Source organism: Cygnus olor, chromosome 5 (genome assembly GCF_009769625.2).
Source record: "Cygnus olor isolate bCygOlo1 chromosome 5, bCygOlo1.pri.v2, whole genome shotgun sequence".
Lineage (NCBI taxonomy): Eukaryota > Metazoa > Chordata > Aves > Anseriformes > Anatidae > Cygnus > Cygnus olor.
In genome coordinates this window covers 25,374,161-25,388,334 of record NC_049173.1, presented here as the reverse complement: position 1 = coordinate 25,388,334, position 14,174 = coordinate 25,374,161, and the positions used below count along the sequence as shown (strand labels likewise).

At 35.6% G+C, this 14,174-nt stretch overlaps 1 protein-coding gene across 1 annotated transcript in view; it reads left to right on the top strand.

Annotated features, from left to right (window-relative positions):
* The first annotated feature begins 939 nt into the window (after positions 1 to 939).
* Positions 940 to 14,174, top strand: part of TTC6 (tetratricopeptide repeat domain 6) — a 63,372-nt gene continuing 50,137 nt past the window's right edge. Inside the window, exons 1-5 of the mRNA XM_040557943.1 lie at positions 940 to 1,002; positions 1,330 to 2,480; positions 7,878 to 7,961; positions 8,750 to 8,839; positions 13,676 to 13,815. Coding sequence (XP_040413877.1) covers positions 1,674 to 2,480; positions 7,878 to 7,961; positions 8,750 to 8,839; positions 13,676 to 13,815 — 1,121 coding nt within the window. The 5' untranslated portion in view covers positions 940 to 1,002; positions 1,330 to 1,673. The remainder of the gene's footprint in view (positions 1,003 to 1,329; positions 2,481 to 7,877; positions 7,962 to 8,749; positions 8,840 to 13,675; positions 13,816 to 14,174) is intronic.

Here is a 14,174-nt window from a genome sequence, read left to right as displayed (position 1 = left end):
TGTCACAGCCCAGGGATTCCTGGAAAGCAGTCAGTACTTTGTGTTTAGACTAGATGAGTTTTAAAGGTCCTTTCCAACCCAAACTATTCTATGATTATATGAAACTCATTTTTCCCCTTTCCTGCTATGAGCTGCTTCCCTTTGCCCTTGTGTTCTGCACAACCAGCCCGCTGTGCAACTGAGTCAATGCGACCTTGTAGGTTTGTGCTGTACTTCCAGTTATAGTCCTCTTGGCAGACCTACTTTGACTTTTAACGTTTTCTTTTAATTTTTGTGTTCAGTTTTTATTATATTTTGAAGAACTTTAGCGCGTGTCGCCACCCCCCCCAACTCCTCTCAGCGAACTCGTTTCAGCCCTCATGCTCATGTTACTGCAGCAAAGCCAGTCAGTTTGTGGAGCCTGTCCTGTTGCGGACAATCCCTGGTATTCTAAATAAAACCCCAGAGACAGAAAGTGTATTGGTGACAATAAACCAGACAAATGCAGTTGGCTTTGGCTTTTGTCTCCAAGCCGAGCCTTTGACGATTAATCAGGAAAATCATCCGGACACTTAGGGAGAACGCGTATGTGACTGTGCTCAGGAGGACAGCCCTGCGGGACACACAGAGGCCCAGCAACGCCGCCCTGACCGCGGGCCCTGAGGGCCAGACCCGCGGAGGGCAGCTCCCAGAGCCGCGCCCCACGTTAACACCGCACCGCCGGTGCTCCGGGGCCGAGCTCGGGGCCCTCCGGCCGGCAGAGGGGGCGCTCGGCCCCTCGCTCCCGCGCCTGGAGCCCGGTTGCGCGGTTACGGAGCGCGTCCGTGCCCCGCCCGCCCGCTCGCTCAAGAGGGAGCGGCGGCGGCTTCGTGGCTGGGGAGCTGTGAGGGGAGCGGCGCGGGGGCGCCGGGGCAGCCGCTCGGGTGTGGGAGTGGGAGTGGGGTCTGTCAGGCCGCGGGACGCCGGCGTGTTCTGTTGGGAGGCCCTTTTGTGAGGGGGAGGGAGGCCCTCTGCCTCCCCCAGGTTGAGAAGCCGGGCTTGTGGGGGTCTGAGGTCACTTGTTTTTGGAGGGAGAATGCCGCTGTAGCTCCTTTGGGTGGGCACTGAGCTTGAATCTGTCTCAGTTCTTCTTCAGCTGGCAGCTTCTAGGTGGCTTCCAGTGTGTGATCCCAAAGACTGAAACAATTTGGCTTTTTTCTTAGGTAAAATGGTAGAAACTGTTGCTGGTGTTCAATTATATGCCTTTAGTCTCATTGAAATCCACAGGGCTCTTAGTGAAGTTGTCTTTGAAAGCTTGGGTTCTGTGTTGGCATTTAAAGTATAAAAACTCATTTCTCTTTGAATTTACAGGCTGTGTGCAGCAGGAGAGAATTGCTAGAAAACACAAGCACTTTGGACCGTTATCTGGAGGAGCTGAATATGATTAAGGAATGTGAGACTATATGCAGGGAATCTCAGCAGGACAGTCTGAAGATCAAACAAGCAATAGTTACTGCTCCTAGAAGCATGAGCATTTAGCTCTTATTGGAAGATTTAACACATTAGGTCAATCGCGTTGTTTAAGAACATTATCCTCTTCAGAGGTCAAAGAGTCCACATAAGCCTGTCATGCATATAAATAAAAATATTACTAATTAATTCATTGGGTGTTCTGAAGTTCACAGGAAGTAAGGATATCTTTTGAAGTAAGAGAAATGAAAAAACAAACTCCTCATCTCAGGGTAATGACTCACAGAAATATATCTGTGGAAGAAGGCAGTGATGACATAAATCCAAGTTCCTCTGAAAGAGTTAGCAGAGAAAATGCCACATGTAGTCATGAAAGTAGTGTTGTAAAACTGCCTGTAATAGCATCATTTGCAGGTACCACTAAAAAAATTGTCATGGTTAAGCACCCAGCACCACTTCAGAAGCCAAGTTACTGCAGGTCTAATTTTCACACCAGTAATTCCCCTGTGTCATTGGGAAAGGCAAAAGCTGTTAGTAAAGTAAAGGATAGAGTGCATATACTAAAGACGAATCCCCCAAATTTAGAAAGGGATAGAACTGAAGAAATAGGCACTGTGTTTAAAGATAGTGGTGACTTTAGCTCTACAGATTTGGATACAAATAAAAACATTTCCAGGAAGGAAAAAACATCCAGGGAAAGCTGTAAGAAGGGGAGCAAAGTGATTTCAAAAGCAAAGCAGCAAGATTTAAATGTTGAATCAGGAAGAGTGCTGAGAAAAGGAAGCAAGCAGCCAAGTGTGAGGTCTGCTCAAGAACAGTTGGAAGAGGCACGAGATGTGACTAGACCAGACACTTCAAAAATATACGAGAACTTCCAGCAGAGCAAACCTGAAGAGCCTACTTCCACACCAGCATTGCCTGTGAAAGTGGTTGCAAAGTCTGTTGATGAAATAACTGCTTCCCTGCAGTCTACTTCTCCATCTCCCTCAGACCAGACGATCAAAGAACTCCTGGAGAGTGTTCTTGGCCAGAAATACAACATAAAAATGGAAGTAGGTGAACCAGAACAAGAGCAATATTTTTGTCTTGGATAAATATTACTTTTATAAGAGTTGTATATTTTTTTCCAGCTCCTACAATGTGTTATAACACAGAAGCCAGACAAAACAAATGGATAAAAACACTAATATATAATAGAATATTCCTCACTGTTTCTTCTGACTGTTTTTTTCATGTCCCTTAAATGAAAATGAGCCAATATAAAAATCTATTAAAACCTAAGCTCTTTTTGGGGTGATAATTGTGTTATACTGCTTATAGTTTAATATAACTTTTTCTTTACTTTCTTTTCCCTTTATGTGTGGCATATTCCAGTCTGAGTGATGAAAAAGTATGTTAAATGTATCCAGAATGTTGTTGGAAGTATTACTCATTTCAGTTATTGTTTGGTTGTGAAGTCTCAAGAAGGCGAATTCTGCATTGTCACAGCTGGGTAGATTGTATAGGCTGTTGTAAGAGAGTGCCTTCAATTACTGCAAGAGATATCAGTAATACATCAGTAACATCATGTAGATGGTACAGAAGACTTTCTTGATTTTCACCAGAGGGTTGCTTCATTTATTGACTAGACTAGTAACTTACTTGCAGATGGATTTTTCACCTCTCTGAGCAAGAGTGATGGTTTTATTCTAGTTCCACAAAGGCTGAAGCGTATGTCCCAAAAATTGCTATCACATCTGATATTCATGCTTGCAGTTGTTGTTAGGGGTGCCCTGAGACGAGTAGGCCCGTGGCAGATGAACTACTCCTTTTAAGCAGTAACTGCCTCTTCAGGGAAGTATGGAAGGCTGATGCATCTGTGTTTTAGGAAATGATAGCAAACATTGTTTCCTGCAACTATCAAAATACTACCTTTATGACCAAAAAGTATCTCATATAGAATGTTAGACTGTAAGTGTAGCACCTTACATTCCTTTAATGTTAGATACAAAAGTTAGGACAAAAAAGAATTCTGAACTGAGTTAATTTAGATAAGTCCATGAGCAGCAATGGCCTGAAACTGCATTTCCAGTAGATTTATGTCCTCAGATTTAATTTACTACTGTTCTGGGAGCTGTTTGTGTGGGTGAAGCCCTCGTGTCTTTCCCACCCTCCTACGCCCTACCCCTGCTGTGCATGTTTTCTGCTATACAATTGGGATTGAAATCAGAGTTGCTTTTCCTTAGTGTGGCAGCATTGATATGGTCCCTCTTCACTGCTTTACTCTTGTTTTAGGAATGTGATAATTTGGGGCTGTTCTCTTTCTGTTAAGCCTGGTTGAAATTTGCCAGTTGGTTACAAAAATACCTCAGGGGAGATGGGAAAGGAAAAGGGCTAAAGAAGACCCTAGACCTGGAAAACCATTTCTTGTTCAACTTACCAAAAGTAATTGTTAGTATTTAGTAATGTGTGCTACATGGCTTGGTTTCCTCTTACTCTTTTATAAACGTGTTATGTGTTGTAGGTAAGATTTTAAAAGTCCAGCCTCTAGTATGTCCTAATGGTCTTGATCAGAGGTGAACTGATTCTCTATTGTTTGTAGTGGGAGCTACTGGGCTCTGAGCTTTGAAAATGGCCTCTGGAGTACTGTGTTGTCTAAAACATATCAATCAAGTTCAAAGTAAAATGAAAATCTAAATTTGGTGATGTCTTTCTGGTCCAGTTGTTTGTTTAATGTTTTTGTAGATATGAACATATGGAAATTAGTGAGGATGAATGACACTCTTACTGATCACACTTTTTTAACCAAAGGCATTTGCAGCAGGTGTCTTTTGAACTTAAGTGACCTTATCAATAGGGTGAGGACTCTAGAAATTCTTCATTATTATTATGCGTGGTTTATTTGTTTTAGACTGAGCTTCAAGACTTGTCTTCTCTGATGAAATAAGAAATGTATTATTTTAAATGAAATAGAAATACCTAGGAAAAGAACAGAACTACTAAAATGAAAACAAGCTCTCAGAATTAAATGTGATTTTAATTTCTTAAAAAAATACAAAAAATATTCTGTTCACTTTATCTTATTATTGCCTTTAAATTAATGACTGGTTAGTATTGATAACTTACGCTATTGTTGTGAGGCGTGAACGCTGATTTTCTCACAGCATTAAAAAGAGTATTATCTGGGGAATGGGATGCCAGCTTGGTGGGACATTAGTACTTAGTCCTATTTCCACTGGGGGAAATCAGAATAATGATTCCTGCTTATTATATCAGAATATCATTTCCAATGTCTGGAGTAATTTTGTTGCTTCAGGACCTGTTGCTACCCCTGAAGTACATTAAGTTATCAAGTCATATGTTGGATTTAGTATCCACAGGAGGATGTTTATATTCATACCAGAAATGCATTTTCTTAGTGTTCAGCTTGATGTTCAGCTTTCTTGGTGATGAGCCTGCAGCTCATCATCTTTAGTTGGTTTATTTTCAGCAGATCAGTTCTTGGTACCTCAGAGGAGCTTGTGAGAAAAACATGTGTGTTCTAGAAAAACAGAATCAATTTGGAATGTGTCTATTAAACAGAGACTATACAGTGTACCATACCATCAGCAAGCCAACACAAAATATACATCTTTTTTAAAAAACATCTCTCACTCTTCAGGTACTTCCAATTGTGAGTGAGGCCTTGAGGAGATGTTCTCAGTAATGGTTTAGTACTCTCAAAAGCAGTTGGATGGAGTCTAATTATTTTTAAAATTCAGGAAGAGATGCTCACTTGTTTGTGTTTTGCTCGTAATTACAAGAAAATATAAACAAATATTTGTTCATCACTTTACAATATCTTATTTAGTATTTTCTGTATATGTTCCTTACATTTCAGTTGATGTTAAAATTATACAATAGATCATGTATTGCTTTCTGATAAAACAATATTTTAAGAGGCTTACTGAAAATATATTTTTTTCCTTTTGAGTGCTGTAAGGCATATTCTAATTTTCACAGAAATGAACAAGACACTTCAATTTGTTACACTTAGATCTCTTTAAAAGTAGCTGAATCAAGACCATGAAGCTTTTTATTACGAATTTGATACTATATCATTAATTGTGTAACCACATATTATTGGTTATGCTCTATAAGGTTAATCATAGCAGAGGAAACAGTATATTGCTTCCTGCCGTTGTCTGAAGGAAGTCAGTCTTCAGGAGTGGATATTACCAGTCCTGGACACATGATTTATATTATAATTATTATTCTGGAACAACTAACTTGTACTACTTCTACTTTATTATCATTATTATTGTTATTATTTTTAAGATGTACCGTTTTCATGATGTTACAAGAAGCAGCCTAGTGAGAGAGATATGGTATACAAGTATGGACTTAGGAAATCTAATCTGTTTATCTTTTCAAAAGTACTAATACAAGTAACTAATTAAAAATAATCCAGTTGTGCAATTATTACCACTTGTTGTAAAAATGCTGCAGGCTTCATGGGGCAAGGACTGTCTTTTTTACCCTGAAGTCTAAAAAATAAATTAATGGGAGAGTAATCCTGATTTAGGCCAGTGAGATGCTGCTAAAAGAGAATAAACTGATTTTAATCAGTTTAATTAGGACATAAATTTAGATGTAATTACTAGAAAAAAAATACTGAAAAAAACCCTGAATTTTCTGCATGTCAAGACTCACGATTCTTCTTTTCAGCAACAAAGGACCAAAGGCATATCAAAGTGACTGAAAATGTTAAAATAGTTTCTCTTGAATTATGAAGGTGCTCAGGTACCTAAATAGTTTCCTACAAGGGCAACAGGAAGGCTATGGCTAGTAAAACTGTTTTTTAAAAGGCACAATAGAATTTTCCATCACAGGTAAAATATCAGCGCAGGAAGAATCAGCAGAATGTTTGAGAATGGATCCACGAGAATTAAGAGTTGCCACAGGTCTCAACACTTTTATTTCCTAAAGTTAGATCAAATCCCTTTGGCCTAGTTTTTGTTAATACAAACAGACAGCCCATAGTACATATATACACAGTACACATCATTTTATTAAAATAACACAACAGCATTGTGCCTGCAATTCTCCCATGGGGAGTGAACAAAAGAGAAAACACCACACCCAACAAAGGAAAGCAGTCACATAACATGTGCAGATGTCGAACATGGCTTGGAGTTATTGTTTGTTCACATAATTCTGTTGATTTTGACAGAAGAGAGAAATTAATGCATAACATTATAATTTATATATTCTGTCAGAGTTTTGAAACAAGTTCATCAAGTCATTAGTCCATAGTAATCACCGTGTTTGAAAGCCTGCACATGTTGTAAAGAAGAGGAAGATTATTTAGTATAGCTTCGGAAGATAATGCTGAATCTATTTATTTTAATCTGAGGTGTTACTACATTCCCAATGGTGATGAAAAGAATATGCAGTATGATTTTTTTTTCTTAATCTGCCATTTCTGTCAAAGGTAGATTAATTGGTAAGGGTTTGGTTAAAAACAAACCACCAATGTGAGAGTATGCTTATTACCCAGTTTGTTAAAATGCAATTTAATTTGACATGAAAAAAATCCTAAGCATTAAAAAAATACATTCTTAGATCACTAGGTGAACAATGTAATAAAAATCTACTATGTGGAAAATTCTTACATTAAAAGAGCAAATGAACACTTGCAACATCAGCAAAAGTTTTTTCTCATTAAGTGACAGGCTGTTTACAACACATACTCAGCTAACAGTTTTGATGGAGCTGTGCATTGACTTGTGGCTCTGAAATATTTTTCTCCAGTATATTTCACATTTCCGTGGTAATTTTAAAGAACTGTATTCTAAAATGAAATAAAGTTTAGTTTTGATACTCCTGCTTGTTACTGTTATCTTTAAAATGTGGTTCATCAAACCAGTATATGTCACAAAGTATAAAGTATGTGTGTGCTGAGTTGCGTACATGTATACTAAACAGGTGCTTAGCAAACACACTGTCCTTAAACTACCAACTCTTTTGAGTTGTTGCTGGATTTTATTTCTGACTGTATTTATTTTTTTAATTATTTTTTTATGGTTATACTGTAACCAAAAGGGGACTTGCTGAGACATTCTTTTTATGAGGAAAAAGTAGTGTGTCTGGGAACTGAGAACAACTCTACATTTTGTAGCAGCGTTTCCACTGGTGGAAAAATTATTATTTATCTCCTGTGGAGAAAATGATTAACTGAAAATTGCACTCAGCTTTTAAAGTTTACTACTACAGGCAATTTCATAGAGAAGTTGTTTATAGTAAAGAGTTAAGCATGAGTGCAAATGTTTGCAGAAGATGAGCCCGAGATTGTATCTACTTGTTGCTTTCAAAGTAATATACGTAGTAAAGACCCAGCCTTTAATTCATGCATGTATATTATTTTGATGTTGTTTTGTTCTGTAAGGTAGTATGCATAACAACATATATATATTTTTTCTCTTATGCAGCAGGTACTGGTCGAACATAAGGAAATAACATCTGAATCTCAAGATAGCAAAGAAGTCCTGCCAAGTTTTCACCAAGCAAGCCTGGTAACATTCTACATTATCTAGGAATGTTAAAATATAATAAGTTAATTGTGCTTTTATTTACTTGCAGAGTTGTTCAGATAGGTAGTTCATATTTTAAACTGATAAAACAGGAAAGGAAATGAAATAGTGCTTGAAACCATTTTGGTACTTCATAAATGATATGATATTTTTCTGTCCTTCCCTCTTGTGTCTCTTGTTCATTCATTTTCTTCCAGGGTTTGATTCTTCAGCTACTGGATATACAGAATTTCACTATTATTAAATAGCATGAGAATTAGGGCAATGGGCTTACAAGGCATTCATCTATATTCATATATATTAATGCCCATCATTCTATGCCTTGCATTCAAATTGTTTTAAAATTTTAAATATTTAAACTTAGGTATGTTTGTGGGGGTTTGCTTAATGTTTAGAGTTGTTAATGATTTATTTGCTTTAAAGGATTGTATATCTGTTGATGTCCATTTCTACTGTATGTTTCTTCTTGCATTTTGGAGGTGTAATTTGTAGAAGAAACAGACTAAGATAAGAAATCTCTACAAATATTATTTAGCATTAATCATTGTAAGTCCTTCGTCTGTTACTGTATTTATTTTTGAAAATCCATTTAGTGATTGAGGAAATATTTGGTTTAAGATAAATTTGATACAGTGTTCTAGGTGCTTCATAAAATACATGGACAATGAAAATAATTGCACATAATAAATATTGTACTGAAGCACAAAAGTGTTTTTGAAAAAATATTGTATGTTCACTGCTGAAATGGATTTTCTCTTTCCCCCCAAAAGACACCAGTTGTTCAAAAAGAACCTCAAGCAGCGGAAAATGAGTCTCAGCCTACAGAAGAGATATTAACATGTAATAATCAGGTGAAACAGGTAAGCAGATTTAGTACTCTTGTGAGATAGTATTAGTGTTTTTATGCTTTAGAGCATACAGGGATTTGCAAGATGTTTTCATACCACCTGCCCTTTAAAAGAAGACTCTTCTATAAAACAGGTCTCCATACTGGTCTTGCAGCTTAAGGTTAGAGGGAAAAAAAATAAATTAAGGTTCATTCGGTCAGATGTTGGGTTAGGCTTCTCATTATGAGATTGGGAAGAAGATTGCAGGTGAAACAACATACAACTAGAATCCTCATCTACATTTAACAACTGTGTGCCTTCCTGGAAAATGGCATAATGCTCAATATCCTTTTGGTTTTGCAATATTTCATGCATGACAAAAGCTGCCATTAGGATATTGACCCTATAAAGCTTTTTAGTAGAGAACACATTAAGTTTATAAAGACAGTACCATAGAGAACAAATTAAATTCTAAAACAAAAAAAAATGTATTTTGTCATATGTTGTCAGTTTCCAGCATTCTGATATTTTGAGGATACAACCAGACCAGTCAAAAGAAACCTTAACCTGGCTTTTTCTGCAGTTTCAATATGAATGATTACTTTTCCCTAAAATTATTACACATGCTAAATGTATTACGTGAAGAGCAACCAAGACTGGGATATGTTTCCTCTAGGCAGTTTTATGTGTAGAAATACCAGATAGCCATGGCTTAAACTTAAATAAATGAGATGAACACAAAGTTGGATAAGATACCTGGAAAGACAAATGCAGTTATTGAAATAAGGGGATAAAAGGAACAAAATAGAGGACAAGAGCGACAGATGTGGAATGCTTGTTGATAGTAATATTATTGGACAATAGGTTGTTTCAAGGTCTAGTCATAGTGAGACAGATCTAGTCAAAATGAGAAACCTTTTGAATGTCTAAGACCCTTGTGTCAGCTGCTTCTTCATCTCATCCCATCAACTGTAGTTTGGCCCTGATCATGTCTTGTCAAGCTGCATGGAGAAATGCATAGAAGAAAGGTGGACATGTCTCTAGGGTTTCAGAGCATTAGTGACCAGATTTCCCAATCAATTTTGGGATAGCTAAGAACACGAGATGCACACAGCTTTCCCTGCACACAGCTAAGGTGTCCACCACAGTCTCAGCTCTGAGACTGAGTCACTGGGAGACAACAGAAACTCCTCATCAGTCCTGGAGCAGCTTCCTGTGCTGGGGCTACAATGAGCATGAAGGAAAGCTCTAAGTGGTCTGAGCAATTCCAGTTCACTGGCATTCTCCAGCCAAAGATTAGGATTTCCTAAAAACTCTTGTGGAAGTAGAACTCTTCCTGTTAGATGGGTTAGATTGTCCATACAATATTTGTCTGTCTATATATACATATACACACACACATTTATATAAAAATATACATATAATATAAATTATATATAAAAATAAATTTATATAAATACATATTATATATGCTTTATATATCTATATACTTGAATTTATTATATATAAATATTAATATATATATTCATACATATGAATATATATTTATATACTCATATATGCTTTATATATATCCATATATTATTCTATTAATATAAATTATATACATTATATAAATATATATATATATTTGTCTGTCTATAGGTCAGAAATGTTTCAAATCTTTCAGTAACTGAAATCTCATGTACCATCTATACTTGAGTTTATATAATTAATATTAATGATGATGTTTGCCATAGGTAGTTTAAAAAGTATACTCTGTAGTTGTACCCTTGTATCTGTTGATTTGTTGATTACTAAAGTAAAAATGCTAAATGATATGTAAGCAATATACAGACCAATGTCAATGATGGTAATTTTTATGATATTCAAAAATATAGCAAGAGTACTTATTACTTATGAATTTTATACTATTTGCACAGAGCACTTTACAACAGTACACTTTCATGGTTATTTAAACAGTACTGTGGTACTGTGATGCTATTTTTTAGACAGTATTATTTTGGGCAGAATGCCACTTCTGTAATGCACTGGCAATGTTGTTTTAACAACACTCATCAAGTGTGTGTTCAGTGAGCTTATAATGCAAAGTAGTTTGCAGGATTGGCATCTGGAAAGGTAAAATACATTTGCTTCTATTTAATGTAATTATTACATAATTTAAATATATTATTTATTTGAAAGTGTGTTCATTTGATATTACACACAGAAAAAATAATGGAGACAAAAAAATTAGAAAGAATAATATAAATGTGTTTCAGAACCCATATGTATTAGCTAAATGCTATATCCCATCATTAACAAAACCATTTCTGCTATAGTATCTGCAATCTATTGTACTGTATGTTAGTATTTCTTTAGAACACTATTCATTGACATTTGTTTCATGATGTTATCTTATTTTTTTGAAATTATTTACTTTTGCTTACTGTGTGTCAGGCCCTATTAATTACAAGATTAATTGATTCATTTTGCGGATGAACTTGGAAATTTGGTTAAGTGCAAAGCAGTCAGATAGAAAAATGTAGATATTTGCTTTAGTTATTGTAATTTTATGTTACATGTGTAACTGAATTATGTAAATATTTTGATAAAATGTGGTGGATTTAGTTCACTGGCACGTCTTCAAATAATATGAAATAAAATATGAGACTACATATTTAAAATGTCCTCCTAATAATAAGTGTTTTGGCTTATGTTCTCTGAGTTTAGGCTTAAAGGAACTTCCCCCTCTGCTTAGTCAACAGACTTCATCAGCAATAGTGTAGTTTTCCCTGTATGGTCCATTTCATGGAAAATACAAGATCACAGAACTTTGGCTCATGGTTTAAAAATACTAGCTACTGTAATTTTAATTTTTATAGTTTCCATTAACCATGTTGGTGTCTTACATATTGTAAAATTTTGTTGAGTATCTTCTGTTACTTCTGATATCATTTACATGTTTTTTTTTTTTTTCCCAAATTATTTGAGTATCTTGACATTTCAGAACATTTAATGGCAATGCATACAATAAAGTTACTTTTCTTTTTGTATTGGTCAAGAGGTCATGACATTCATTTACTTGACATTCAAACAGAACAACGTAGTCTTATACTTGGCTCATTTTAATGATCTATTTCTAGGTAGATATAGTGCTTCCAAACTTTTCTATATTCCTTATTTTTGTTAGCCTATTTTCTTTATGTGAAATTTGGATCAGTTTCCAGTTTCTCTGGTAAACATTAAATATCTGACTTTGTTCCTTCAAATTGTTTCATATATATGCTAATATAAACAGTGGTATTGGTTTCAAAAATAAAACAACAATAGATTAAACCATTCTAATTTTGGGCAAGCCTTTTCAGAAGCTCTTCAATCAATTATCTTTCACAGTTCTTCATTTGCTGATTTATATACTTATTCATGAACTGCAAACTTCCGTATTTTTTCATGTAGTGATCTCTTCTAAGAACTTAAATATTGCTGAAGTTATCAGTAAACATAGACAGTGTGGCTATTTATATTCTGGGATAAATAAAATATGTGAGTGGACAAAGAAGAGTAAAATCCCATGCTTTTTGTGATTCTATTAACCAGATATGTGATTGAAAAATCTTAGTAAGAAAGACATTTGGTCACTATAGTTGTATTCTTTGGGTACTGTAAGGATGGCTACTTTAGTTATTACCATGGTATATCAAGAAGATATCAAGTTATTATCATAGGATATCATGAAGACCTGGGCAAAAAAAGACTTTTCATATTGACATTTTTTTTTTCAAGACAAAGCACTTTACAAGTAATTTTCTGTGCTGTGTTGTTATGTTTCTGTCTTCTATTGTTATTATTATAGTGTTTCATTATTATTATTATTTTTATTGAACCTGCTTTGCTATGTTATGTATGCAAGGTTTTAAGCGGAATTCAGAAGAATACTTTTCATTGATGGCACTGTTAGTATGTTTTATGAAGATGTTTAACAGTTTGCAGGAAACAGAACTGTGGAATGGTTGAGGTTGGGAGGGTCCTCTGGAGGTCATCGAGGTAAGGGAAAAAGAGCACATTCTGAAGCTGGGTTTTATGAAACAGATGCAGATGCTTTGGGAGCAGTGACAGGATGTTCCTTTTCCTTGCCATTTGCTCTTGTTCCTGAACTCCACTGAGTCGCCCTCTGACAACGTTTTTATGTAGGGACACTCTACAAAGGGAATCAGAGATCTGGATTAGTTTCTGCCTTCTCCCTGCAATTTTTTTTTTACTTAGCTAAGTTTTTCAACATGGATCAGTTATCTGATCTGTTTCACAGTGTGAAAGAACAATTTTTGGCACAACTAAGCAGGTGGTGCTTTAATAAATAGGAATGAGCAGCTGTGGGAGGAAACAGTAGGAATTCCTCATCTGCATATTGCTGAAGTTTCTGAATAAATGTAATCTTGAAGAAACTTTTCTAAAAGCATCATCTTTAAACCACGTTTATCTGCTTGAATTTGCATAAAGATAGAACAAGTTTTAGATGCACTTATGTACTTCTAAATTTAGTAGTTCTGAATAGTGTTATTATAATTTTGATGCTATTCTGATTATTCTCTTTTTAATATACTTAGACTTTTCTCATCTTATAAACTATTCAGAAATGCAGTTTAGGTAGGGCACACTGAAAAATTTCCTTTATAACACATTTCTCCATATATGAATAGCTGTGGGTGTTTTTGTGATCTGCTCAGTGATAGCAGTTCTAAACTACTCTAGTTTGACTGAATTTTGTTTTCTGATGGCCAGAGTTGCTTATTTGCCATTGCTCCTTGTTTGTCAGAGTAGGTATGAAAATATTCATGTAACTTATCAGTTTATAACACTGTGTTTATCATCTGTTTGTGAATGTTGTAGGCTCCATCTGCAGATGTGCTACAAGTGGAAGGAAAAGCAATATCAAAAATTAAACCAGATGAAATTCAGAAAGAGCTACAAGAGGAAAACAACTTGCAACAGTCTTTGTCTTTCCTGTCCACTCATGCTTCAAATGTCAAGTAATTTTTTAGTCTTACTCCATTACAATGAAAATAATATTGGAAATGTATTAAGTTATAAATGCATAGCATGGTAGATAAGTATGGAGAAGAAATAATGCCAACCCCCCAAATCTGGGTCTGAACACTTGCAATTTTATGCAAGTTCTGAGTTAACTATCAATTTTAGTTTGGTATCTCTAGTTTTAGTTTGCTACTTATCTCCTTGAAATAGTACTGATTTACAGTTTTTAAAGTCTAGAAGGCATGTTCATTGCTGCTGTATGCCGATGAAACTTCTCTTGACTGCAGCAGAGGCTGAAGTTGCTTATGTGGGGGTTGAATTTGTCCGTATAATTCCAAGCATAATCTAATCAAAA